The sequence below is a fragment of the Ceratotherium simum genome, chromosome 35 (assembly GCF_057802395.1).
Source record: "Ceratotherium simum simum isolate JZ-2026a chromosome 35, ASM5780239v1, whole genome shotgun sequence".
Taxonomy (NCBI): Eukaryota; Metazoa; Chordata; class Mammalia; order Perissodactyla; family Rhinocerotidae; genus Ceratotherium; species Ceratotherium simum.
The window spans coordinates 22,192,535-22,216,007 of record NC_141934.1 but is presented as its reverse complement, the minus strand read 5'-3'; the positions used below and the strand labels follow the sequence as shown (position 1 = coordinate 22,216,007).

Below are 23,473 nucleotides of genomic sequence, written 5' to 3'. Positions count from 1 at the left end.
CAACTTCCAGCAGATGGGCACAACTTCTACTGGATTCAGGGGGTTCAGAAAACACAACTTCTGCCCCCCCAGTGGTGGCAGGTGAAATCTGTGACCAGATACTACCACTATGTGCTGGCAAAGGTCCAATTCATCAAACACCATGAAGACATACGTTAACACTCCAGACCAGAATGAAAATGACAAGTCTCCAGAAACCAATCCTGAAGTCACAGAAATTTACAATCTAAATGACAGAGAATTCAAAATAGTTATCATAAAGAAACTCTCATTGAGAGTTACAAGAAAACTCAGAAAGACAGTTCAATGAACTCAGGAATAAAAATAACAAGCAGAAGGGGCTGGCCCCATGGCGTAGTGGTTAACTGTGCATGCTCCGCTGCTGGCGGCCTGGGTTCAGATCCCGGGCAAGCACCGATGCACTGGTTGTCAGGTCATGCTGTGGCAGCGTCCCACATAGAGTGGAGGAAGATGGGCACAGATGTTAGCTCAGGGCCAGTCTTCCTCAGCAAAAAGAGGAGGATTGGCATGGACGTTAGCCCAGGGCTGATCTTCCTCAAAATAAATAAATAAATAAATAACGAGCAGAAGGAATTCTTTACAAAAGAGATTGAAACTCTAAAAACAAAAAAACCAAACGGAAATGCTAGAAAGGAAGAACACAATGAATGAGATAAAAAACAAACTAGAAACCTTAAAAGAAAAAGCTGACATTATGGAGCATAGAATTAGTAATTTAGAGGACAGAAATACAGAAATGCTCCAGGTGGAGGAGGAGAGAGAACTAAGACTTAAAAAGAAATGAAGAAATTCTTCAAGAAATATCCGATTCAATTAGGAAATGCAAAATAAGGATTATAGGTATTCCAGAGGGAGAAGAAAGGGAGAAAGGATCAGAGAGATTGTTCAAAGAAATAATAGCTGAGAACTTCCCAAACCTGGGGAAGGAACTGGAATTAAGTAAGGAAGCCAACAGAACTGCTAATTACATCAATGCAAAAAGACCTTCTCCAAGGCATATATTAATAAAACTGTCACAAGCTAATGAGAAAAAATATTAAGGGCAGCAAGGCAGAAGAAAATAATCTACAAAGGAACCCCTATCAGGCTTTCAGTGGACTTCTCAGCAGAAACCTTACAGGCTAGGAGAGAGTGGAATGATATATTCAAAATACTGAAAAACAAAAACTTTCAGCCAAGAACACTCTAGCCAGCAAAACTATCCTTCAGAAATGATGGAAAAATAAAAACTTTCCCAGATAAATAAATGCTGTGGGAGGTCATCGCCTCAAGACATCCCCTACAAGAAATTATCAAGAATTCCCTCATACCTAAAACAAAAAGGGAAAGGTTTACAAAGCCTTGAGCAAGGAGATAAATAGACAGAATCAGAAAATTGAAGATCTCTATCAGAACAGGTTAGCAAACACTTAATTATAACATTAAAGATAAAGGGAAGGAAAGCATCAAAAATAACTATAAACACTTCATTGTAATCACAAACTCACAACACAAAACTGAATAATTTGTGACAACAATAACTTAGATGGGGAAAAGGAAAGGGTTGGAACCTGCTTAGGCTAATGGAGATATGAGGCTGTCAGAAAAGGGACTATCTCATTTATGAGATCTTTTAAACAAATCTCATGGTAACCACTAAACAAAAAATCAGAACAGAGACACAAATGGTAAAGAGAAAACTGAGAAAACCATCATAGAAGATCACCAACTGAAATGGCAGTGAGAAATACATGGGAAGAGACACAAGGAAATATAGAACAACCAGAAAACAAGAGATAAAATGGCAGTATTAAGCCCTCATATATCAATAATCACTCTAAATGTAAATGAATTGAATTCCAATCAAAAGACACATAGTGGCTGGATGGATTAAAAAATAAGACCCAACAATATGCTGCCTCCAGGAAATACATCTCAGCTCTAAACACAAACACAGGCTCAGAGTGAAGGGATGGAAAATGATACTCCAATCAAATGGCAAGCAAAAGAAAGCAGGTCCTGCCGTACTTATATCAGACAAAGTAGACTTCAAGATAAAAAAGGCAATGAGAGACAAAGAGGGGCAGTATATAATGATAAAAGAGACATTCCACCAAGAGAACATAACACTTATGAATATATATGCACCTAACACAGGAGCACCAAAGTATATAAAGCAACTATTAACAAACCTAAAGGGAGAAATTAACAGCAACACAATAATAGTAGGGGACTTAACCCCCTTATGTCAATAGATAGATCAGACAGAAAGTCAACAAGGAAACAGTGGAATTAAATGAAAAACTAGACCAGATGGACTTAAGAGATATATATAGAACATTCCATCCAAAAACAGCAGAATACACCGAGTTCTCAAGTGCACATAGAATGTTCTCAAAGATAGACCATATGTTGGGAAACACAGCAAGCCTCAATAAATTTAAGAAGATTATAATCATATCAAGCATCTTTTCCAACCACAATGCTATGAAACTAGAAATCAACTACAAGAAAAAATCTGGGAAAGTCACAAATACGTGGAGACTAAATAACATGCTACTGAACAAAAACTGGATCAATAAAGAAATCAAAGGAGAAATCAAAAAATACCTAGATACAAATAAAAATGAAAACACAACATACCAACTCATGGGATGCAGCAAAAGCGGTACTAAGAGGGAAATTTATAGCTACACAGGCCTACCTCAACAAACAAGAAAAATCTCAAATCAGTAATCGTAAACTACACCTAATAGAAGTAGAAAAAGAAGGACAAACAAAGCCCAAAGTCAGCAGAAGGAGGGAAATAATAAAAATTAGAGCAGAAATAAATGAAATGGAAACAACAAAAAAACAGTAGAAAGGATCAATGAAACAAAGAGCTGGTTCTTTGAGAAGATAAACAAAACTGACAAACCCTTAGCCAGAATCACTAAGAAAAAAAGAGAGAAGTCTCAAATAAATAAAATTAGAAATGAAAGAGGAGAAATTACAATGGACACCAAAGAAATATACAGGATTATAAGAAAATACTATGAAAAACTGTATGCCAAGAATTGGATAACCTAGAAGAAATGGATAAATTCTTAGAATCATACAACCTCCCAAAACTGAATCAAGAAGAAATAGAGAATCTGAATAGACCAATCACAAGTAAAGAGATTAAAACAGTAATCAAAAATCTCCCAAAAAATAAAAGTCCAGGGCCAGATGGCTTCTCTGGAGAATTCTTCCAAATATTCAAAGAAGATTTAATACCTATCCTTCTCAAACTATTCCAAAAAATTGAAGAAGACAAGACTCTTCCTAACTCATTCTATGAGGCCAACATCACCCTGATCCCAAAACCAGACAAGAACAACACAAAGAAGAAAATTACAGGACAATATCACTGATGAACATAGATGCAAAATTCCTCAACAAAATATTGGCAAACCGAATACAACAATACATTAAAAGGATCATACACCATGATCAAGTGGGATTCATACCAAGGATGCAGGGATAGCTCAACATCCACAAATCAATCAATGTGATACACCACATTAACAAAATGAGGAATAAAAATCACATGATCATCTCAATAGATGCAGAGAATGCATGTGACAATATCCAACATCCATTTATGATTAAAAAACTCTCAAAAAAACGGGTATTGAAGGAAAGTACAACATAATAAAGGCCATATATAACTATCCCACAGCCATCATACTCAATGGGGAAAAACTGAAAGCCATCCCTCTGTGAACAGGAACAAGACAAGGGTGCCCACTCTCACCACTCTTATTCAACACAGTACTGGAGGTTTTGACTAGAGCAATTATGCAAGAAAAAGAAATAAAAGGTATCCAAATTAGAAAGGAAGAAGTGCAACTCTTGCTCTTTGCAGATGGCATGATTTTATATATAGAAAACCCTAAAGAATCCACTGGAAAACTATTAGAAATAATCAACAACTACAGCAAAGAACCAGGGTACAAAATCGACTTACAAAAATCAGTTGCATTTTTATACTCTAATAACGAACTAGCAGTCAGACAAATCAAGGATACAATCCCATTTACAATCACAACAGAAAGAATAAAATATCTAGGAATAAATTTAACCAAGGAGGTAAAAGATCTATATGATGAAAACTATAAGACATTACTGAAAGAAATTGAAGATGACATAAAGAAATGGAAAGATATTCCATGCTCATGGATTGTAAGAATAAACATAGTTAAAATGTCCATATTACCTAAAGCAACCTTCATATTCAATGCAATCCCAATTAGAATCCCAATGACACATTTCATGGAAATAGAACAAAGAATACTAAAATTTATACGGAACAGCAAAAAACCCTGACTAGCAAAAGCAATCTTAGGAAAAAGAACAAAGCTGGAGGCATCACAAAGCCTGACATCAAAATATACTACAAAGCTATAGTAATGAAAACAGCATGGTACTGGCACAAAAACAGACACACAGATCGATGGAACTGTGTGTTGAAAGTCTAGGAAAAAAACCACACATCTATAGACAGCTAACCTTTGACAAAGGAGCCAAGAACATACAACGTAGAAAGGAAAATCTCTTCAATAAATGATGTTAGGAAAACTGCACAGCCACATGCAAAAAAATGAAAGTAAACCATTATCTTACACTATACACAAAAATTAACTCAAAATGAATTAAAGACTTGAAGCTAAGACCTGAAAGCAGAAAACTCCTAGAAGAAAATATAGGCAGTACACTCTTTGACATCAGTCTTAGCAGCATCTTTTCGAATACCATGTCTACTCAGGCAAGGGAAACAAAAGAAAAAATTAAAAAATGGGACTACATCAGACTAAAGAGCTTCTGCATGGCAAAGGAAACCAGAAACAAAATGAAAAGAAAACCCACCATCTGGGAGAAAATATTTGCAAATCATATATCCGACAAGGGGTTAATCTCCAAAATATATAAAGAATTCATACAACTCAACAACAAAAAAACAAACAACCCGATCAAAAAATGGGCAGAGGAAGGGCCTGCCCAGTGGCATAGTGGTTAAGTTCACATGCTCCACTTCGGCAGCCCAGGGTTCTCAAGTTTGGATCCCAGGCACGGACCTACACACCACTTATCAAGCCATGCTGTGGGAGGTGTCCCACATATAAAATAGAGGAAGATGGGCACAGGATGTTAGCCCAGGGCCAATCTTCCTCAGCAAAAAGAGGAGGATTGGCAACAGATGTTAGCTCAAGGCTAATCTTCCTCACCAAAAAAACAAAACTGGCAGAGGATATGAACAGACATTTTTCCAAAGAAGATATACAGATGGCCAATATGCACATGAAAAGCTGTTCAACATCACTAATCATTAGGGAAATGCAAATCAAAACCACAATGAGATATCACCTTACACCTGTTAGAATGGCTATAATTACCAAGATAAAAAATAACAGGGGCCATCCCGGTGGCACAGTGGTTAAGTTTGTGCGCTCCGCTTCGGTGGCACAGGGTTCGCAGGTTCAGATCCCAGGCATGGACCTACACACGGCTCATCACGCCATGCTGTGGAGGGGGCGTCCCATTACAAAAATAGAGGAAGATGGGCACAGATGTTAGCTCAGGGCCAATCTTCCTCAGCAAAAAAAAAAGAGGAAGATTGGCAACAGATGTTAGCTCATAGCTAATCTCCCTCAACAAAAAAATAAATAAATGAATAACAAATGTTGGAGAGGATGTGGAGAAAAGGGAACCCTCATGCACTGCTGGTGGGAATACAAACTGGTGAAGCCACTATGGAAAACAGTATGGAGACGTCTCAAAAAATAAAAATAGAAATACCATACAATCCAGCTATCTTACTACTGGGTATTTATCCAAAGAACTTAAAATCAACCATTCAAAGAGACTTAGGCACCCCTATTTCATTGCAGCATTATTCACAATAGCCAAGATGTGGAAGCAACCCAAGTGCCTATCAACTGATGAATGCATAAAGAAGATGTGGTATATATATATACAATGGAATACTACTCAGCCATAAAAAAAGACAAAATCGTCCCTTTTGCAGGATGGATCCTGAGGGTATTATGTTAAGCAAAATAAGTCAGAAAGAGAAAGACAAGCACCGCATGATTTCACTCATACGTGGAAAATAAAATAAACACACGGACAAAGAGAAAAGAATAGTGGTTACTAGAGAGGAAGGGGGTTGGGGGCTGAGGATAAGGGGTAAAGGGGCACATATACATGGTGACTGATAAATAATAATGTACAACTGAAATTTCACAATGTTATAAACTATTATGACCTCAATTTTAAAAATTCTATTAAAAAAAAAGCATGGTATTGACATAAAGATAAAAAATAGATCAATGGAACATAATAAAGAGTCCAGAAATAAATCAACACATATATAGATAATTTTTTTTCAACAATAATGCAAGGCAATGCATTGGAGCTAGGACAGTCTTTTCAACAAAATGTTGCTGGAACAATTATACATGCAAACGCTAAAAAATGAACCCATTTGTATATGACATCATATACAAATATTAACTCAAATTGGATCAAGATGCAAATGTAAACCCTAAAACTATAAAAACTTTTAAAAGAAAACAGGATGGGCCGGCCCCGTGGCTTAGCGGTTAAGTGAGTGCGCTCCTAGGCGGGCAGCCCAGGTTCGGATCCCGGGCGCGCACAGACACACTGCTTCTCCGGCCACACTGGGGCCATGTCCCACATACAGCAACTAGAAAATGTGCAACTATGACATGCAACTATCTGCTGGGGCTTTGGGGGAAAATAAATAAATAAATAAAATTATTAAAAAAATAAAATAAAATAAAAAAAATAAATAAATAAAAGAAAACAGGAGAAAATCTGTGGTTTGGAGTTAGGAATAGACTCCTCAAATATAAAAGGAACCATACAATAAAAAAACAAATTGATAAACTGGACTTCATTAAAATGAAAACCTCTGATCATAAAAAGAAGCTGTTAAGAAAATGAAAAGACAAACCACAGTCTGGGAGAAAATATTTGTTCTGATAAAGCACTTGTAGCCAGAATATACAAAGAATTCTCATAACTCAACAATAAGAAAACCAAATTTTAATATGTTTGTTTGTTTTTGTTTTTGTTGTGGAAGACAGGCCCTGAGCTAACATCTGTGCCAGTCTTCCTGTATTTTGTATGTGGGTCACCGCCACAGCATGGCTAACAAGTGGTGTAGGTCTGCCCCCAGGATCCGAACCTGCAAACCCCGGCCACCGAAGCAGAGCGCGCTGAACTTTAACCACTATGCCACAGGGCTGGCCTCAGAAAACCCAATTTTAAAAGGGGCAAAAGATATGAACAAACACCTCACCAAAGAAGAAATCTGAATGGAAAATAAGCTGTCAAGAATTTAGTCAAGGTACTCCATGGTATTGCTGCCTCAGACTCCATTTTATTTGGCCAAGCAGCCTGCAGGGACCTTAAACCGACACCAGCCCCCTCAGGCAAGCACATGCCCTAGACAGCAGCCCAAGGAGTCACAAGTGAATGTAAGTTCCTGATATGACTTCCCCAATAGCTCTTGTGATCAACAGGATCCCCTGCCTCCCAGGGCCTTCCTCTTACGCATCCTTTAGATAAGAAACCCCCCATGGGGCTTACCAAAAGGCCACTCTTTAAGTTTGATTTGACCACTTTGGCCTTAGTCCAGCCCAAAGCACTCCACCCACAGACCCTAATAAAGGCATATACCTGAAGTCCTCTGTCTGCACTCTGCCTTGACCTTCCTGCGTGGCCCCTCAAGGCATGCTGCGTACTTCCTCCAGGACTTGTGAGCAATGAACTTCTGTATTTAAATTTCTCTTGTGGTCTGTTGTTGAACCTTGGCTCACTATCTGGCACCCTGTGCTCCACGTAACTAATGTTATTTTAACAGTCATAACATAAGCATATGTAAATATGCTCAACAATACCAGTCATTAGGAAAAATACAAATTAAAACCACAATGAGATGTCACTATACACTCACTAAAATAGCTAAAATTTAAAAGACTGACCATACCAATAGTTGGCAAGGATGTGGGAGAACTGAAACTCTCATATACTGTTTAAAAGTATTGCTATAGACTAAATTGTGTCCCCTCCCCGCCCCATTCATATGCTGAAGCCCTCACCCCGAACGCGACTGTATTTGAAGATAGGGCCTTTAAAGAGGTAAATAAGGTTAAACGATATCATAAGGGTGGGGCTCTAATCCAATAGGAATGATGTCCTTATAGGAAAAGGAAGAAACATTTGAGCTCTCTCTCTCAGAGAAAAGGTCATATGAGGACACAAAGAGAAGGTGGCTATCTACAAGTCAGGAAGAAAGGCTCACCAGGCTCACCTCAATCCTGGACTTCTTCCCTCCAAAACTGCTAGAAAAGAAATTTCTGTTAAGTCATCCATCCTATGGTATTTTGTTATGGTAGCCTGAGGAGACTAATTACAGGTACATAAAAGAATATAACAATTTTGCAAAAAATTGGCAATTTCTTAAAAAGTTAAATATATCACTACAATATGATACATTCATTCTACTCTTAGCTATTTACTCAAGAGAAAAGGAAATATATGTCCATATAAAGAATTGTACAAAAATGTCCATAGCAGCTTTATTTGTTATAGCCAAAAAACTGGAACTGATCCTAATGCCCATCAAGAAATGAATAGATAAACAAATTGTAGTAAATCCATACAATGGAAGACTACTCAGTAACAAAAAGGAAAGAGCTACTGATATATGCAACAACATGGATGAATCTCAAAACAGTGACAAAATCCAGATTAGAAAGAGTACATACTGTATAATTCCAATTATATAACTCTCTAGAAAGTGCAAACCAATCCATAGTGACTGAAGGCCAATCATTGTTTGCTTGGCGGTGGGGTGCAAGGAGGGGCAGGAGAAAAGAACTACAAAGGGGCACAAAAATTTGGGGGGATTGAAGAATACATTAACTATCCTGATGGAAGTTATGGTTTCATGAATGTATGTATATGTCAAAACTTATAAAATTTTACACTTTTATTTGCTGTTTATTGTATGTCAATTATACCTCAATAAAGCCGTTTAAAAAAATAAACAGAGTAATATCACAGAAAATGATGGACTACAGAACTGCAAAAACTCATCCTTCCATTAAAACAATGATTAAGCTTGAAAAAACTGTCAAAATCAACTATTTTGGAGCTCTGAAATCTAATTAAACGTCATTTAAAAAAAACAGGGAAATGCTCAATGAAGAAAAACACCAAATTTTCATAAGAGAGTGTTGTGGCATTTTAACTCACCTGCCTTACCATCCCCGACTCCTTAGCTCAACAGCATCTACGAGGATAACAGCCTACATACCTAATCCAGGTTGCCGGTGCCAGAGGGGTCAATGCAGCTATTGTTCTCAAATAATTGTGGTTTTATATTTTGACCTGTCGAGTGCCTCCCTGGGAGATCAGCTCAGGGACTTACCTTTGTTTCATCTGCCTCAGAATTTTCTCAGGGCAGGAGTGGCCTCCAAGGCAGCGTTTGTCAAAAGCATTTAAAGGCAAATATACTAAACACAGCCCCCTTGGGTAAGGGATAACAAATGGGTCAAACAACAGATAGAACCAAAAGCCTAGGAAGAAAGAGGCTGAGAAAGGAGATATATGGAAGAATAAGAACTTTGGAAAGCATCTGAGTATATGGGAATCAAGAAGGCCACATGCATGTCCAGAACAGGACACGTGTTCAGAAAAGACCTGAGAAGATGCTACATTCACCTCTGACTGACCTTTAGGCTCCATGCAAGCAGGAAGTGAAGGCTAGGTCAGAGTTGTAAATGACCTGACGAAGCACTGAAGGAGTACCTCATCACAGAGCCAATCTGCAAAGACCAGGAGAGGTGTTTTGTTGTTTTATGTTTTTGCTCCAAGCATTTAAAGAAATTTCTGTCAAATAATGAGCTGACCACTAAGATAATAGAACAGAGACTTGAGTGACCACACAGGGCAAAGAATACAGTTTTTAAAAAAATAGTTTAGAAATAGAAAATCTGAATAGACTTATAACTAGTTAGGAGATTAAATCCGTTATCAAAAACCTCTCCCAAAAGAAAAGCCCAGGACCAGATGGCATCACTGGTAAATAATACCAAACATTTAAAGAATTAACACCAATTTCCTCAAACTATTTCAAAATAGTTTGAACACTTCCAAACTTATTCTATGAGGCCAGCATTGCCCTGATACCAAAGACATTAAAAGAAAAAAACACCTACAGACCAACATCCCTGATGAATACTGATGTAAAAATCCTCAACAAAATACTAGCAAACCAAATTCAAAGCACATTAAAAGGATTATACACCATGACCAAGTAGGATTTATTCCTGGAATGCAAGGATGGTTCAACATACAGAAATTGATCAATATACTACACATCATTAATTGAACAAAGGAAAAAAACCCACATCATCACCTAAATTGATACAGAAAAAGTATTTGACAAAATTCAACACCCTTTCATGATTAAAAAAAAAAACCTAAAAAATTAGGAACAGAAGAAAACTACCTTAACAAAATAAAGGCCACATATGAAAAGCCCACAGATAACACCATATTTAATGGTGAAAGACTGAAAGCTTTTCCTCTAAGATCAGGAACAAGGCAAGGATGACCACTTTCACCACTTCTATTTGACATAGTTCTAGAAGTCCTAGCCAGAGCAATTAGGCAAGAAAGAGAAATAAAATGCAATCAAATTAGAAAGGAAGAAGTAAAATTATCTCTGTTCACACATGACATGATCTTATATGCAGAAAACTCTAAAGATTTCACACATACACAAAACTTTTAGAACTAAGAAACAAATACAGCAAAGTAGCAAGATAGAAAATCAACACACAGAAATCAGTTGCATTTCTAAACATTAACAATGAACAATCAGAAAAGGATATTAAAAACACAATTCTACTTGCAATAGCATTAAAAAGAATAAAATACTTAGGAATAAACTTAACCAGGTAGGCAAAAGACTTGTGACCAAAAACTACAAAATGTTGCCAAAGGAAATTAAGGAAGATGGGGCTGGCCCAGTGGTGTGGTGGTTAAGTTTGCACGCTCTGCTTTGGGGCCTGGGGTTCGCAGCTTCGGATCCCTGGTGTGGACCTATGCACCATTTATCAAGCCATGCTGTGGCAGGCATCCCACATATAAAGTAGAGGAAGATGGGCACGGTTGTTAGCCCAGGGCCAATCTTCCTCAGCAAAAAAAGAAGAGGATTGGCAATGGATGTTAGCTCAGGGTTAATCTTCCTCATAAAAAAAAAACGGAAATTAAGACACCAATAAATGTGAAGACATCTGTGTTCATGGATTGTAAGATTTAATATTGTTAAGATGTCAATACTACCCAAAGTAATTGACAGATTTCAATGTAATCTCTACCAAAATTCCAACAAAATTTTTTGCAGAAATAGAAAAATCCATCCTAAAATTCATATGGAACCTCAAGGGACCCTGAGATTCTTTTAGCTAAAACAATCTTTAAAAAAAAGAACAACAAAGTTGGAAAACTCACACTTCCCAGTTTCAAAACTTAGTACAACGTGACAGTAATAAAAAAAAAAATGTGGTACTGGCATACAGACAGACAGATAGACCTAATGGATCAGAATAATGAGCCCAAAAATGAACTGTCACGTACATAGTAAAATGATTTTAAACAAGAGTGACAAGACCATTCAACAGAGAAAGGACAGTCTTTTCAACAAATGGTATTGGGAAAACTGAATATTCACATGCACATAAATGAATTTGGACCCTTACCTTACACCATATACAAAAACTAGTTCAAAATGGATCAAAGACCTAAACCTAAGAGGTAGAACTATAAAACTCCTAGAAAAAAACATAAGGGAAAATCTTCATGACATATGACATCAAAAGCACAGGCAACAAAACGAAAATAATAGATATATTAGACGACATGAAAATTAAACATTTCTGTGCATCAAAGGACACAATCAGCAGAGTAAAAAGGCATTCTATGAGAGAATGGGAGAAAATATTTGCAAATATCTGATAAGGAGTTAATATTCAAAATATATAAAGAATTCCTATAAATCAACAACAAAAAACCAAAAACCCAATTCAAAAATGGGCAAAGGACTTGAATAGACATTTCCCCAAAGAAGATATACAAATGGCCAATGAGAACATGAAAAGATATTTAACATCACTAATCATTAGGGAAATGAAAATCAAAACCACAATGAGATACCACTTTACTCCCATTAGGATGGTTATCATCAAAAAAAAACAGAAAACAACAAGTATTAGTGTGGATGTGGAGAAATTGGAACCCTTATGTAGTAGAATTGTAAAATGATGCAGCTGTATGGAAAATAATATAGTGATTCCTCAACAAATTAAACATAGATTTATCATTTGATCCAGCAATTCCACTCCTAGATATATACCCAAAAGAACTGAAAGCAGCAAGTTAAACAGATATTTGTATACCCATGTTCATAGCAGCATTATTCACAATAGCCAAAAGATGGAAGTAACCCAAGTGCCCACTGAAGAATGAATGGATAAATAAAATGTGGTATATCTATGCAACAGAATATTACTCAGCCTTATAAAAGAATGAAATTCTGACACATGCTATAACATGGATGAACCTTGAAGACATTAAGCTAAGTGAAATAAGCTAGACACAAAAGGGCAAATATTGTGTGATTCCACTGATATGAGGTATCTAGAGTAGACAAATTCATAGAGACAGAAAGTAGAATGGTGGTTACCAGGGGCTTGGAGGTGAGAGAAATGGAGTTATTGTTTACTAGACATAGAGCTTCAGTTTGGGATGATGAAAATCTCTGGAGATGGATGGTGATGATAGTTGCACAACAAGGTGAATGTACTTAATGCCACTGACCTCTACATTTAAAAATGGTTAAGATGGTAAATGTTATGTATATTTTACCACAATTAGAAAAAATAAAACTAACTAACTAAGGTAGTATGTTTAAGCCCTCTGCAGCCCATTCCTCCCACTGATTACAAATATTCTGGGAAAAATATAAAAATCAACAACTTGAGGACTCTTAAAAGTAAACAAAACCAGGTGGATTGTGGAAGGGAGTCAAACATTGAGAAATGAACTGCACAGAAGTGTGTCCCAAATTTTTTTCTCTCTTTCTCTCTCACAGCTTTGCCTCAGGTGTATAGCCCAATCATAATGCTGCCCAACGAAGGCACCTAAAACTCGAATAGAAATTCATCTTTGAGGCCATAGAAACCAAAGAAGGGTCCCCTTTAGGCAGGAAAGTGTGGGGGGAATCCCAGAAGTGATAGAGCAGAAAAGAAGATGTCTTAATTTTGTATATGATTCCCTACAAGTCTCAGCTTAACCCCTGCACCATGCATGCACATGACTGTCCCAAACCAGTACATTCAAGACTTAGAGAACTAGACGAGGATTTGAACCACTGTCTAAAGATGATGAGACAAAATTCACTTTTCTTCTTTTTTGCTGAGGAAGATTCGCCCTGAGCTAACATCTGTGGCCAATCTTCCTCTATTTCGTATGTGGGTCGCCACTACCACATGGCTAATGAGTGGTGTAGGTCCGTGCCTGGAACCAAACCCAGGCTGCCAAAGCGGAGCGTGCTGAACTTAACCACTAGGCCACCACGCCGGCCCCCAAAATTCACATTTTAAACCTACTCAGGTTGACTGCCTGCTAAACAAAAATATTAGGATTCTCCAGAGAATTATAAAAGGACCCAGAGTCTATGCAACATAGCATTCACAATGTCAAGATGAAATCCTAAATTACTAGACATACAAAGAACAGAAAAATGTCACCCATTCTCGTGGGAGAAGACAATCAACAAACAGCAACTTAGAAATGAGCCAGATATTAGAAATATCCAACAAATATTTTAAAAAGCAACTACTATAATTAATATGCTCTATGAGGTAAAGGAAAACACATTTGAAATGATTTTGAGGGGTGATGGAAATAGGAATGTTTGTTATCTTGATTGTGGTGATGATTTCATGGGGGTGTACAACTCGATAAAGTAAAAAAAAAAATAAAGTAACATTAATCACATTTGTGCCAAGCACAAGGTAAATGTTATTAATGACCATTTTACAGATTAGGAGACTGAAATTCAGAAAGATTAAGTACTTGCCTAAGGTTACAAAGTTAATCAGGTACAGGATTCTAAGGCAGATTCTTTTCCTTCCAAGACTATAATATTATTTCCTTATCTGACAAAACAATACAGCCTTAACTCTACTTAATTTATGAAGTTTTTAGCAGGATTGAGTAAAGTATGTCTCTAAGATATATAAATTCATATGAGATAGGCAACACATTAGTACATGGATTTCATACCACCAATTACATATTATTATTTTCCTACTAAATTGAAAGAAATTTCCCCTCTAGTAATCAATCCCAGCGGAAACAGTGAGTACTCAGCAGTGAGTACAGACTGTATTTTAACCTCTATTTTTCACATTGTAAGTCTCAGAAATATAGAAGAAATATTATATACTGATGGTACTGTGTGGGTTAATCCATTGATAAAATCTATGAAAGACATATAACCCATATATGATCAGTAATATTTCCAAAAGCCAATGTTTATTATATTCCTATAATAAAAAAACATGCAGTAATCTCAAAAGATATTGCAGAAGAATATTTCATTACGTGAAAATATGGTGACATGTTGAATAATAAAAGCAGCTTATAAAAAGTACTAATGTATTACTTTATTTTTTTTAAATGCATACACCTACAGAGAAAAAGACTGGAAAGATATATAATATATATAAAATATTAAAGAGTGACTATATCTGCATGATTTTAATTATTTATCTTTTTGCTTCTCTGAATTTTCCAAATATTCTATAATAAACAAGTAGTGTTTTTGTTGTTTTTTTTTAAGCCAGCCCTGGTGGTTCAGTGGTTAAGATTCAGTGCGCTCATCACTACGGTCTGGGGTTCATTTCCAGTCAGGGAACCACACCACCCACCTGTCGGTTGTCACACTGTGGCAGCTGCCGTGTTGCTGTGATGCTGCAAGCTTTGCCACCAGTATTTCAAACACCAGCAGGGTCACCCATGGTGGACCTGTTTCAGCAGAGCTTCCAGACTAAGAAAGACTAGGAAGAAGGACCTTGCCACCCACTTCTGAAAAAATTGGCCATGAAAACCCTATGAATAGTAGGGAAGCATTGCCTGATACAGCACCAGAAGGTGAGAGGATGGTGCAAAAAAACGGGCAGGGTTCTGCTCTGGTATACACAAGGTCGCTAGGAGTTGGAATCAACTTGACTGCACTAACAAGTGTTTTTTAATATGTAAAAACAATAAAAAATTTATTGTTTCAAAGTGTAACAATAAACAAAAGGGTCCCACTTCCCAGGATGGATTATCTTTGCTTCCAATTTAGATCTGAGGGTGCCTTTTTTGCAAGGTACAGTCACAATCTAATAGCACTCACCTGTCCAACTGCTTGCAGGTTATAACAGACAATGTCCTTATTGGCTGCTGAAGTTCCATAGAGAAGTGCTTCAATGAGCCAGCAAATCCCCAGGAGGAGGTCAGAGAAGCTCAGATAAAAGAGTGGCCTTATCTGTCAAAGCAACAAAAGCCTCATTTCATAAATGACTGGTAGCCAGGCGAATGTAACAATCAATTATTTTTATGTTTCACCTTTCTAGGAGAAAATTGGGCATCATTTTTCTGGGGCCTCTGCCACTGGTTGACTGTGGGAATGTAAAGGAATACTCTAGGTAGGAAAGAATCTGTAATCACAACTATTCCAACTGTTCTGGAATCAGAGTACTCATGGATGGATTAGCATTGGAACTTCTTCCTCATAGAGACACTCCTTCCTCAGATTTAGGGTCAAAGGTAAGAATGGACAGAGGAGAAATTTTGTGATGGAGACACACCACAAATGGAAAATTGAAAGTGCTCTAGTTGTACAGCCAACATCTAAAAATAGGAAATGAGATCATCTCCTGAGTGTTTAGGAATATAGTGAAGGACTTAATGAAAATAAAAATAGGGTTTTAAAAATCTTAATATAGTTTAATTTGTATTTTTTCTTTTTTTCTTTATTGAGGTATAATTGACAAATAAAATTTTAAGATATTTAAAGTATACAATGTGATGATTTGGTATATGTATACATGGTGAAGGGATTTACCCTGAGTGTTAATTAACAAATCCATCACCTCACATATTTACTTTTTGTGTGTGTGTGAGAACATTTAAGTTCTACTCTCTTGGTAAATTTCAATTATACAATACAGTGTTATCAATTAGTCACCATGTTATACATTAGATCCTCAGACTTTATTCATCTTATAACATAGATTTTCATATCAATGAAAAGTCAAGGTGGGGAAAAATATCAGTATGAATTGTATATGTTGTCTTTCAATTTCTGACCACATTGGTGAAGTTCGTCTTTCTCACTTTCTAATATCCTTCGTCTTTTAGCCTCCCCATTCCCATTTTTCTAAAAATAGTTTTGGTCCTTCTATAGAGAAAACTATAAGGTGTTTATTGAGAGACACCAAAGAAGATCTACAGTGAAGAATTACACCATGCTCGTGGATTGTAACACCCAATATTATGAAAATATCAATTCTCCCTAAACTGATACATAGATGAAATACAATCTCAATTATATCCCAACATATTTTCTTGCGGAATCTGATATTTCCACAATTTGACAAGTTGGCTCTAATACAGAAATAGAAATACAAAATATCAAGATAACCAAGACATTCTTGAAGAAAAAGGAGAAGGAGGACTCACCCTACACCTATCAAAATTTAATATAAAGATAGAGTACAGATACTGTGGTACTAGCACAGGGATGGACAAACAGACCAATGGAACAGAATAGAGAGTCCAAAACAAACCCAAGCTTATATATAGACTTTTGATATATGATAGAGGTAGCTTTTTAGATCAATAGAGAAAGGATAGTCTTTTCAAAATATGATACATTAACAATTGGGTATCTATATGGGTAAAAATAAAATTGGACCCTTACTTTCTACCTCACACATTCAAAAATCAATTCCAACTAGTTTAAAGACCTAAATGTGAAAGGAAAAACCTATAAAGATTTTCTTTAATAATACAGGAGAAAGTCTTCAACTTCCGGTTAGGTAAAATTTTCTTAAACAAAAAACAAAAAGTTCTAAAAGAAATTATTGAAAAATTCGACCACATTAAAATGAAAAATGTCTGTCAAAAGACACCATAAAGAAAGTAAAAAGACATGCCACAAAGTGGAAGAGATATTTGCAACACATACAATGGACAAAGGATCAGTATCCAAACAGTATTAAAAACAAAAACAAACCAACAAAAACTCTAACAAAGAAATAAGAAAACTCAATTGAAAAAGGGGCAGGGGCCGGCCCCGTGGCGTAGCGGTAGAGTGCACACGCTCCGCTGCTGGCAGCCCGGGTTTGGATCCCAGATGTGCACGGAGGCACTGCTTGTCAGGCCATGCTGTGGCGGCGTCCCATGTAAAATGGAGGAAGATGGGCACAGATGTTAGCCCAGGGCCAGTCTTCCTCAGCAAAAAGAGGATTGGCATGGATGTTAGTTCAGGGCTGATCTTCCTCACAAAAAAAAACCCCAAAAAGGTAGCAAAAGATTTGAACAGATACTTAGGAAATCCAAATGGCCATAAACATATAAAAATATGCCTGACCTCATTAGTAATCAAGGAAATGAAAATTAAAACCACAATGAGAAAAAAATTACACACCCATGGCAAATATTTTTAAAAATCTGACAACATCAAGTATTAATGGGAACATGAAGCAATGGGACCTTTCATACACTGCTGCCACAACCATTTGGAAAAAGTTTGACATTATCTAGGAGATACGCACATTCATATATGCATACATATAACAATTCTGTTATTAGGTAAATACACTAGAGAAATTTTTGCATGTGTACACCAGAAGACATGTACAACATTGTTTATAGCACATAGATAAATTGTGGTATGTTCATAATATAGAACGCCAAACATCAATGAAAATGAAATGAACCAGAACTATACACAGCAACATAGATTAATATTGACGAAAAAAACAAATCACAAAACAACACATACAGTATTATTCCACTGTCAGAGTTCAAAAACAAGCAAAACTAAACTGTTTAGAGATACATACGTTACTGTTAAACTGTACATAAAAGCAAAGAAATGATTATCACAAAAATCTGGATAGTGGTTACCTAGAGAAGTGAGGGGGAGAGTTGTGATGGAGAAGGAGCATAGTAGGTATATTTGGGGGTACAGGTAATTTCTATTTCTTGTCCCTAGTGTTTGCTTATAATTATTCTTTAAACAATACATACATATTTTATGCATTCTAATCCATGTCTGATATATCTCACAAAAAAAAGTTTAAAAAATGTTAAGTTATCATCAGATACTACCTCATATAAGGACTGATGTCCTCACTTGTACAAAAGGAATTTTTCTCATACCTTTCTTCCAAATGAGAGGCAAGTTAAGATGCTAATACTTTGCTAATAGGGGAAAATGGGCAAGTTGCCTTGGCTAACAAAAACAAAAACAAGTGAAATGATAACATTTTAAACTGTATTTAATAAATATCAGATATTATTATTATTATTATTTTAACAATATATAGCCTTTGCTCTGGTAAGCCTGCTAAAATTCCAGCCAGATGGCACATTCGTAGATTCTACCGGCCTATGACCTACTACAAGTTTATAACTGTTAATGGGTAAAAAATTAAAACTGAATACGAAATAAACTCTGGAGGAGAAAGACAGCCAAGAGGCTTTTGTGAGCAAGCCTTATATAGAGAGAGCTGTTGGCCATTAAAACATACCTAAAATCTTTGGCAGGGAAATGGAGGATAAAAAGAGGTTCATATACTTTCACTCATGGTTGGAAAACCATGAGTTTTAGTAACAGGAGACAAAATCAATCAGACAACAAAAATTAACTGAGTACCTATCATTGAAATCACGAAAGATTTCACCCCTCTTATGTTTAACAAGATATTATGTTGAAGGTAATACAAAGAAATGTATGATGCAGCCCACGCTTTAAGGAAAATACAATCAGCACAGTGCTTGGTTATAAGGAAGACATGAAAAAGCATAAGACACGGTTCTAAATATGAAAGCAAAAAGTCTTTTTCAAAAACTCCATATATATATACATTTGCACTTGTCTAATTTAAATCAAGAGCAGAATAAGTGGGGGCGGGGAGATGCACTGGGTGAAAGGCTTTCTCTAGAGAGGTTCTGGGTCCAGGTCTGGTGAGATGAAACACCTAAAACAACTTGTATTAATACTCTTCTAAAACCCTCCTTCCCAATATTTCTACGCAAGTGAAATCAAGTTACAAAGATTATCAAAAGTGATCTTTATGGGGAAATGAAGTCACATAAGTGCAATGAAGTATATCTGCCTTGCATTTTTTTTAACACTGGCTGGCCTGGGCCACTTTCTTCTCTCTTCAGGTTGCCTCTCAGAGTCACTGTCTAATCAGCTAGTCCCCTCAAAGACTTCCCATGGATTTCTCTAACTTACTATAATTACTTTTAATTTAATAGACTATTTTTTTCTTTTTTAGATTATGCCTTCTATGTGTTTTTGCTGTTAAAAATGTTCTTTGATTAAAAAAAAAATAAAGGAAAACAGTGGAGTAGAGCTGACATTTTTAACCTGGAAAAATTGGAATCTTTTTCTAGGCCAAAAAAACAGAATGTGTGGGAACCACTGAACTAGTGATTGCTAAGGTCCTTTAGGCCTGGTTATGTGAAAGGTGTGAGAGCTGAAGCCAGAGAAATTAAAGATCACATCGTAAGCCAAACTAGACCTCACATCTTTATAAAGTTCTAATCCACTGTCATGCCAGAGGTCACCTTAGAGCAGTGGTTCTCAACCAGAAGTGATTTGGCCTCCCCTAAGAGATATTTGGCAATATTTGAAGATATTTTTGGTTGTCACAACTGTCGGGGTGGGGGATACTACAAGCATCTAGTGGGTAAAGTCTGCTAAACATCCTAACATGCAGGACAACCACCCACAACAAATAATCGTCTAGTCCAAAAAGTCAATAGTGCTGAGAGTGAGAATCTCTGCTTAGCTCTCTCCACTATGTAACTCATACTTTATTAATTTAATCACATCTGAACTCAAATTTCAGCAAAGGAAACAAACATTTGGGAAATCTGAATCACAGGAAGATGTGTGGCCCAAGATTACTTTGGCAAACAGTGAAAACACAGTATCAAGACTTCTACTTTCTAGTTTTACTTTCACAGTCACATTCTACCTCTGAAATTCAAAATTCTCTTTTCATTAGGCAGTATATTTCAGTGGTTTAAAAAGTGTATGTGGGGAGAGGCTTTGGATCAAGGCAAGTCTGCACTCAAATTCTACGTCTAACACTTATCAGCTATAAGACCTTAGGAAAGTCCCTCAACCTTACTAGCATTCCATTTCCTCATCTATAATATCAGACTAATATCTGCTTCACAGAGCTGTTTTAAGGATTAAACAAAAAATGCATTTAAAACACTGAGTACATGTGTCTCGAATATAATACTAAAAATTGTGTTTAATTTGAAGGGGAATTGTAGTTAAGAGTTGGACTTTTGAAAATCCCTGCTCTGCTACTCACTCTGTAACTTGAATAAGTTATTTCATGACTCTGAGCCTCAATTTCCTCATCCGTGAAATGGAGCTAACACCATCCCCTAGGAGAGTGACGAGGACCAATAAGATAAAGTATGTAAAGCACTCAGCACAGTTGGAACACAGTAAGTGTTCAACATACAGAGCTATTTTTATTATTAAAGTGGGTCCAATAAAACCCAATGACATTTTCCACATACAAAAGCTTTCCTATATATGTCTTGAACTACATTTTACCTAATTTTATGCCTGGTTAGAGAAACAGTTGTTACATTTCTCTTAAAATCTTTACTGAGCTAGCAAATACATCACTCTTCCTGGTCCTCTCTGTATCAGGAAGGTTGTTTGTTTGGTTGATTTTGTCTTTTTTTAACACCTTAAATATACTCAATTTTTATTTGGCAATTATACCTCGATAAAAGAAAGGTTTTTGACTTGATATTTTCAGTATGAACAGTTTTACACAGGATGTATTTTTACTCTGTTTTCACCATGAAATTGTAATTGCCTAGAAGGCGAGAACAGCAAAACAAATATCTTTTGTCTAGCAAAGTCTTTGAACTATTTCCTAACCCCACTGGCAATTTTACCAAGATATCAACATCAGAAAACCCACCTCTAGGCAGCACTCTACCATGCTTCCATTGAATACAGGTTTCAAACAACACTCTCTTTCCTTAACTTTAATAATTAATGCATACCAAAAAACCCACATTTAGTAGTCAATCTCTCAGTGTTCAAAGTTATAGTTAAAACAATTACCTAGAAGAAAAGGGAGACCAATAGACAGTGTCTAAAACATCTTAATGTATCATAATGACAAATTTACAAGTAATTTACAGGATTTTTTCATCATTTATAGGTGACACTTCTCTTATTTATTTCAAAGGCTAAGTCAAATCCAACAAAAGTCCAAATCCAACACAAAAAGAGATTGCTCACCTCTGGAGATTTCTGTATATTCTGGAATACAACATAGGTAATAAGTGAACTTGAACCTATAACACTGACAGAGATAAAAAACGATCATTAAAACAGGACAATTGGGGCTCCTTCATTTTTGTTACTGATTTTTTTTCACAGCTTTATTGACATATAATTGATGTAAAATAAACTGCACATATTTTTTAAAAATACGGAATGTTTCGCGAATTTGTGCATCATCCTTGTGCAGGGGCCATGCTCGTCTTCTCTGTATCATTCCAACTCTTATTGTATGTGCTGCCAAAGCGAGCACTTTGCTGTTGATTTTGCAAATCCATCCTGTTAACAGAGCTGTCCTCTGATTTTCAGTTTTTTTTTTTTTTTTTTTTTTCCCCCCAAAGCCCCAGCAGACAGTTGTATGTCATAGGTTCACATCCTTTTAGTTGCTGTATGTGGGACTCGGCCTCACGTTGGACGGAGAAGTGGTGCCTCGGGGCGCTCCCGGGATCCGAACCCAGGCCGCCAGCATCAGAGCGCGCGCACTTAACCGCTAAGCCACGGAGCCGGCCCTGATTTTCAGATGTTACCCCTAAATCTGTTTTTTTTTGGTTATTGTTGTTGATGTTACTACATTTTGTTAATCAGAAAATATCTTCCATGGTAAAGAACAGCATTTCTGTCTAGTAACAGGATAAAAGCAAATCCCCAGGGAAAAAAATGTAGAAAACTTCAGAATTCTCCGGTTTTGCTTATACTAGTTTAAAAAGTCATATTACACGAGCTTAAATAAACTTACCTCAGTGTAGCCATAACAAATTGTATCCACTGTATGGCAGAAAAGACCTAAATAAAACAAGAAAGTGAGAATAAAATTAAGCCTTTTACATTTAACATTCAACTTTACTCCAATTTCACTGTTTATTAACTATCTGTGCAGAGAACAAACTTTTCTTCAGTGGCTAATCAAAACACACCTCAAGTCAGAGAATGAGTAGAAAGGCTGAACTGGCACCTAGAAAGGCAGGGTGGCTCAAATTTTCTGCCCTTATTGCTACATATCTGGGAAACAGTAAGATAAAAAGAATAGAGAAGTGGATAGAAAATGACCGAATAAACAAAAAGAGAGCTGGATGAGAAAATTAATAAAGGGAAGAATAAAATGGAGAAGAAGTAGGGAAAGTCCAGTTCTGAGGGAGAACTGACAGACGTGTGGAAAGAATGAGTAACAGGAAAGGCAAACAAACACTAAATAGAGTTGACAGACAGAGAAAAAATAAAATAGCAAGCAATAGAGAAATGGGAAGAAGAAAAGTTAATAGTATGGAGAGAGATACTGTAAGTGAAATATACAGAACAGGGAGGAAAAAAGGGGGAGCAAAAAAGAGGAGGAGGACAGCTTCTAATCTCACCGAGTGCCAGTTGTCCTCCAGAATGCTAGCCTCCAGTAGGAAGGCCATGGGGACTTCAGCCCCAGCTTTGCTTCAGTAGCCGGATCCTTCCCAGTCTGGTTCTGAATCCTGAAGCAGTGAACAGGTGGCTCCACCCCTAGCCCAGCTGGTCTCCTCCCTACCCAATCCTGCCCTGTATCTTGAGGGCAAGGAGAGAAGGTGCCGACAAGTGGAGGAGAAAGCCAAGCAGAAAGAACAAAAATAGAAAGAGCAGGTGACAAGGAAACAAAGTTCTAAAAGGCATTAGGAATTGTAAGAAGGGGCAAGAGGCAGCAATAATAAAAAGTAGAGAGAATGAGTCACAGTGAAAAGGTAAATAGAGCTGCAAGAAAGAAATGGAAAGGAAAAA

General features: G+C 36.7%; 1 protein-coding gene and 1 non-coding gene across 6 annotated transcripts in view; both read right to left on the bottom strand.

Moving 5' to 3' along the window:
• Positions 1–23,170, bottom strand: part of TMEM116 (transmembrane protein 116) — a 104,222-nt gene extending 81,052 nt beyond the window's left edge. For all 5 annotated transcript variants that reach the window (XM_087424203.1, XM_087424204.1, XM_087424206.1 and 2 more), the window contains exons 1-4: positions 23,086–23,170; positions 22,473–22,519; positions 21,695–21,758; positions 15,527–15,658 (exon numbers count right to left, since the gene is read on the bottom strand). In XM_087424203.1, coding sequence (XP_087280329.1) covers positions 15,527–15,658; positions 21,695–21,758; positions 22,473–22,519; positions 23,086–23,133 — 291 coding nt within the window. In that variant the 5' untranslated portion in view covers positions 23,134–23,170. The remainder of the gene's footprint in view (positions 1–15,526; positions 15,659–21,694; positions 21,759–22,472; positions 22,520–23,085) is intronic.
• On the bottom strand, positions 21,882–21,989 carry LOC147912471 (U6 spliceosomal RNA). The gene has a single exon (XR_015549984.1). It is a non-coding gene; the product is annotated as a U6 spliceosomal RNA (small nuclear RNA).
• Positions 23,171–23,473: the final 303 nt, after the last annotated feature.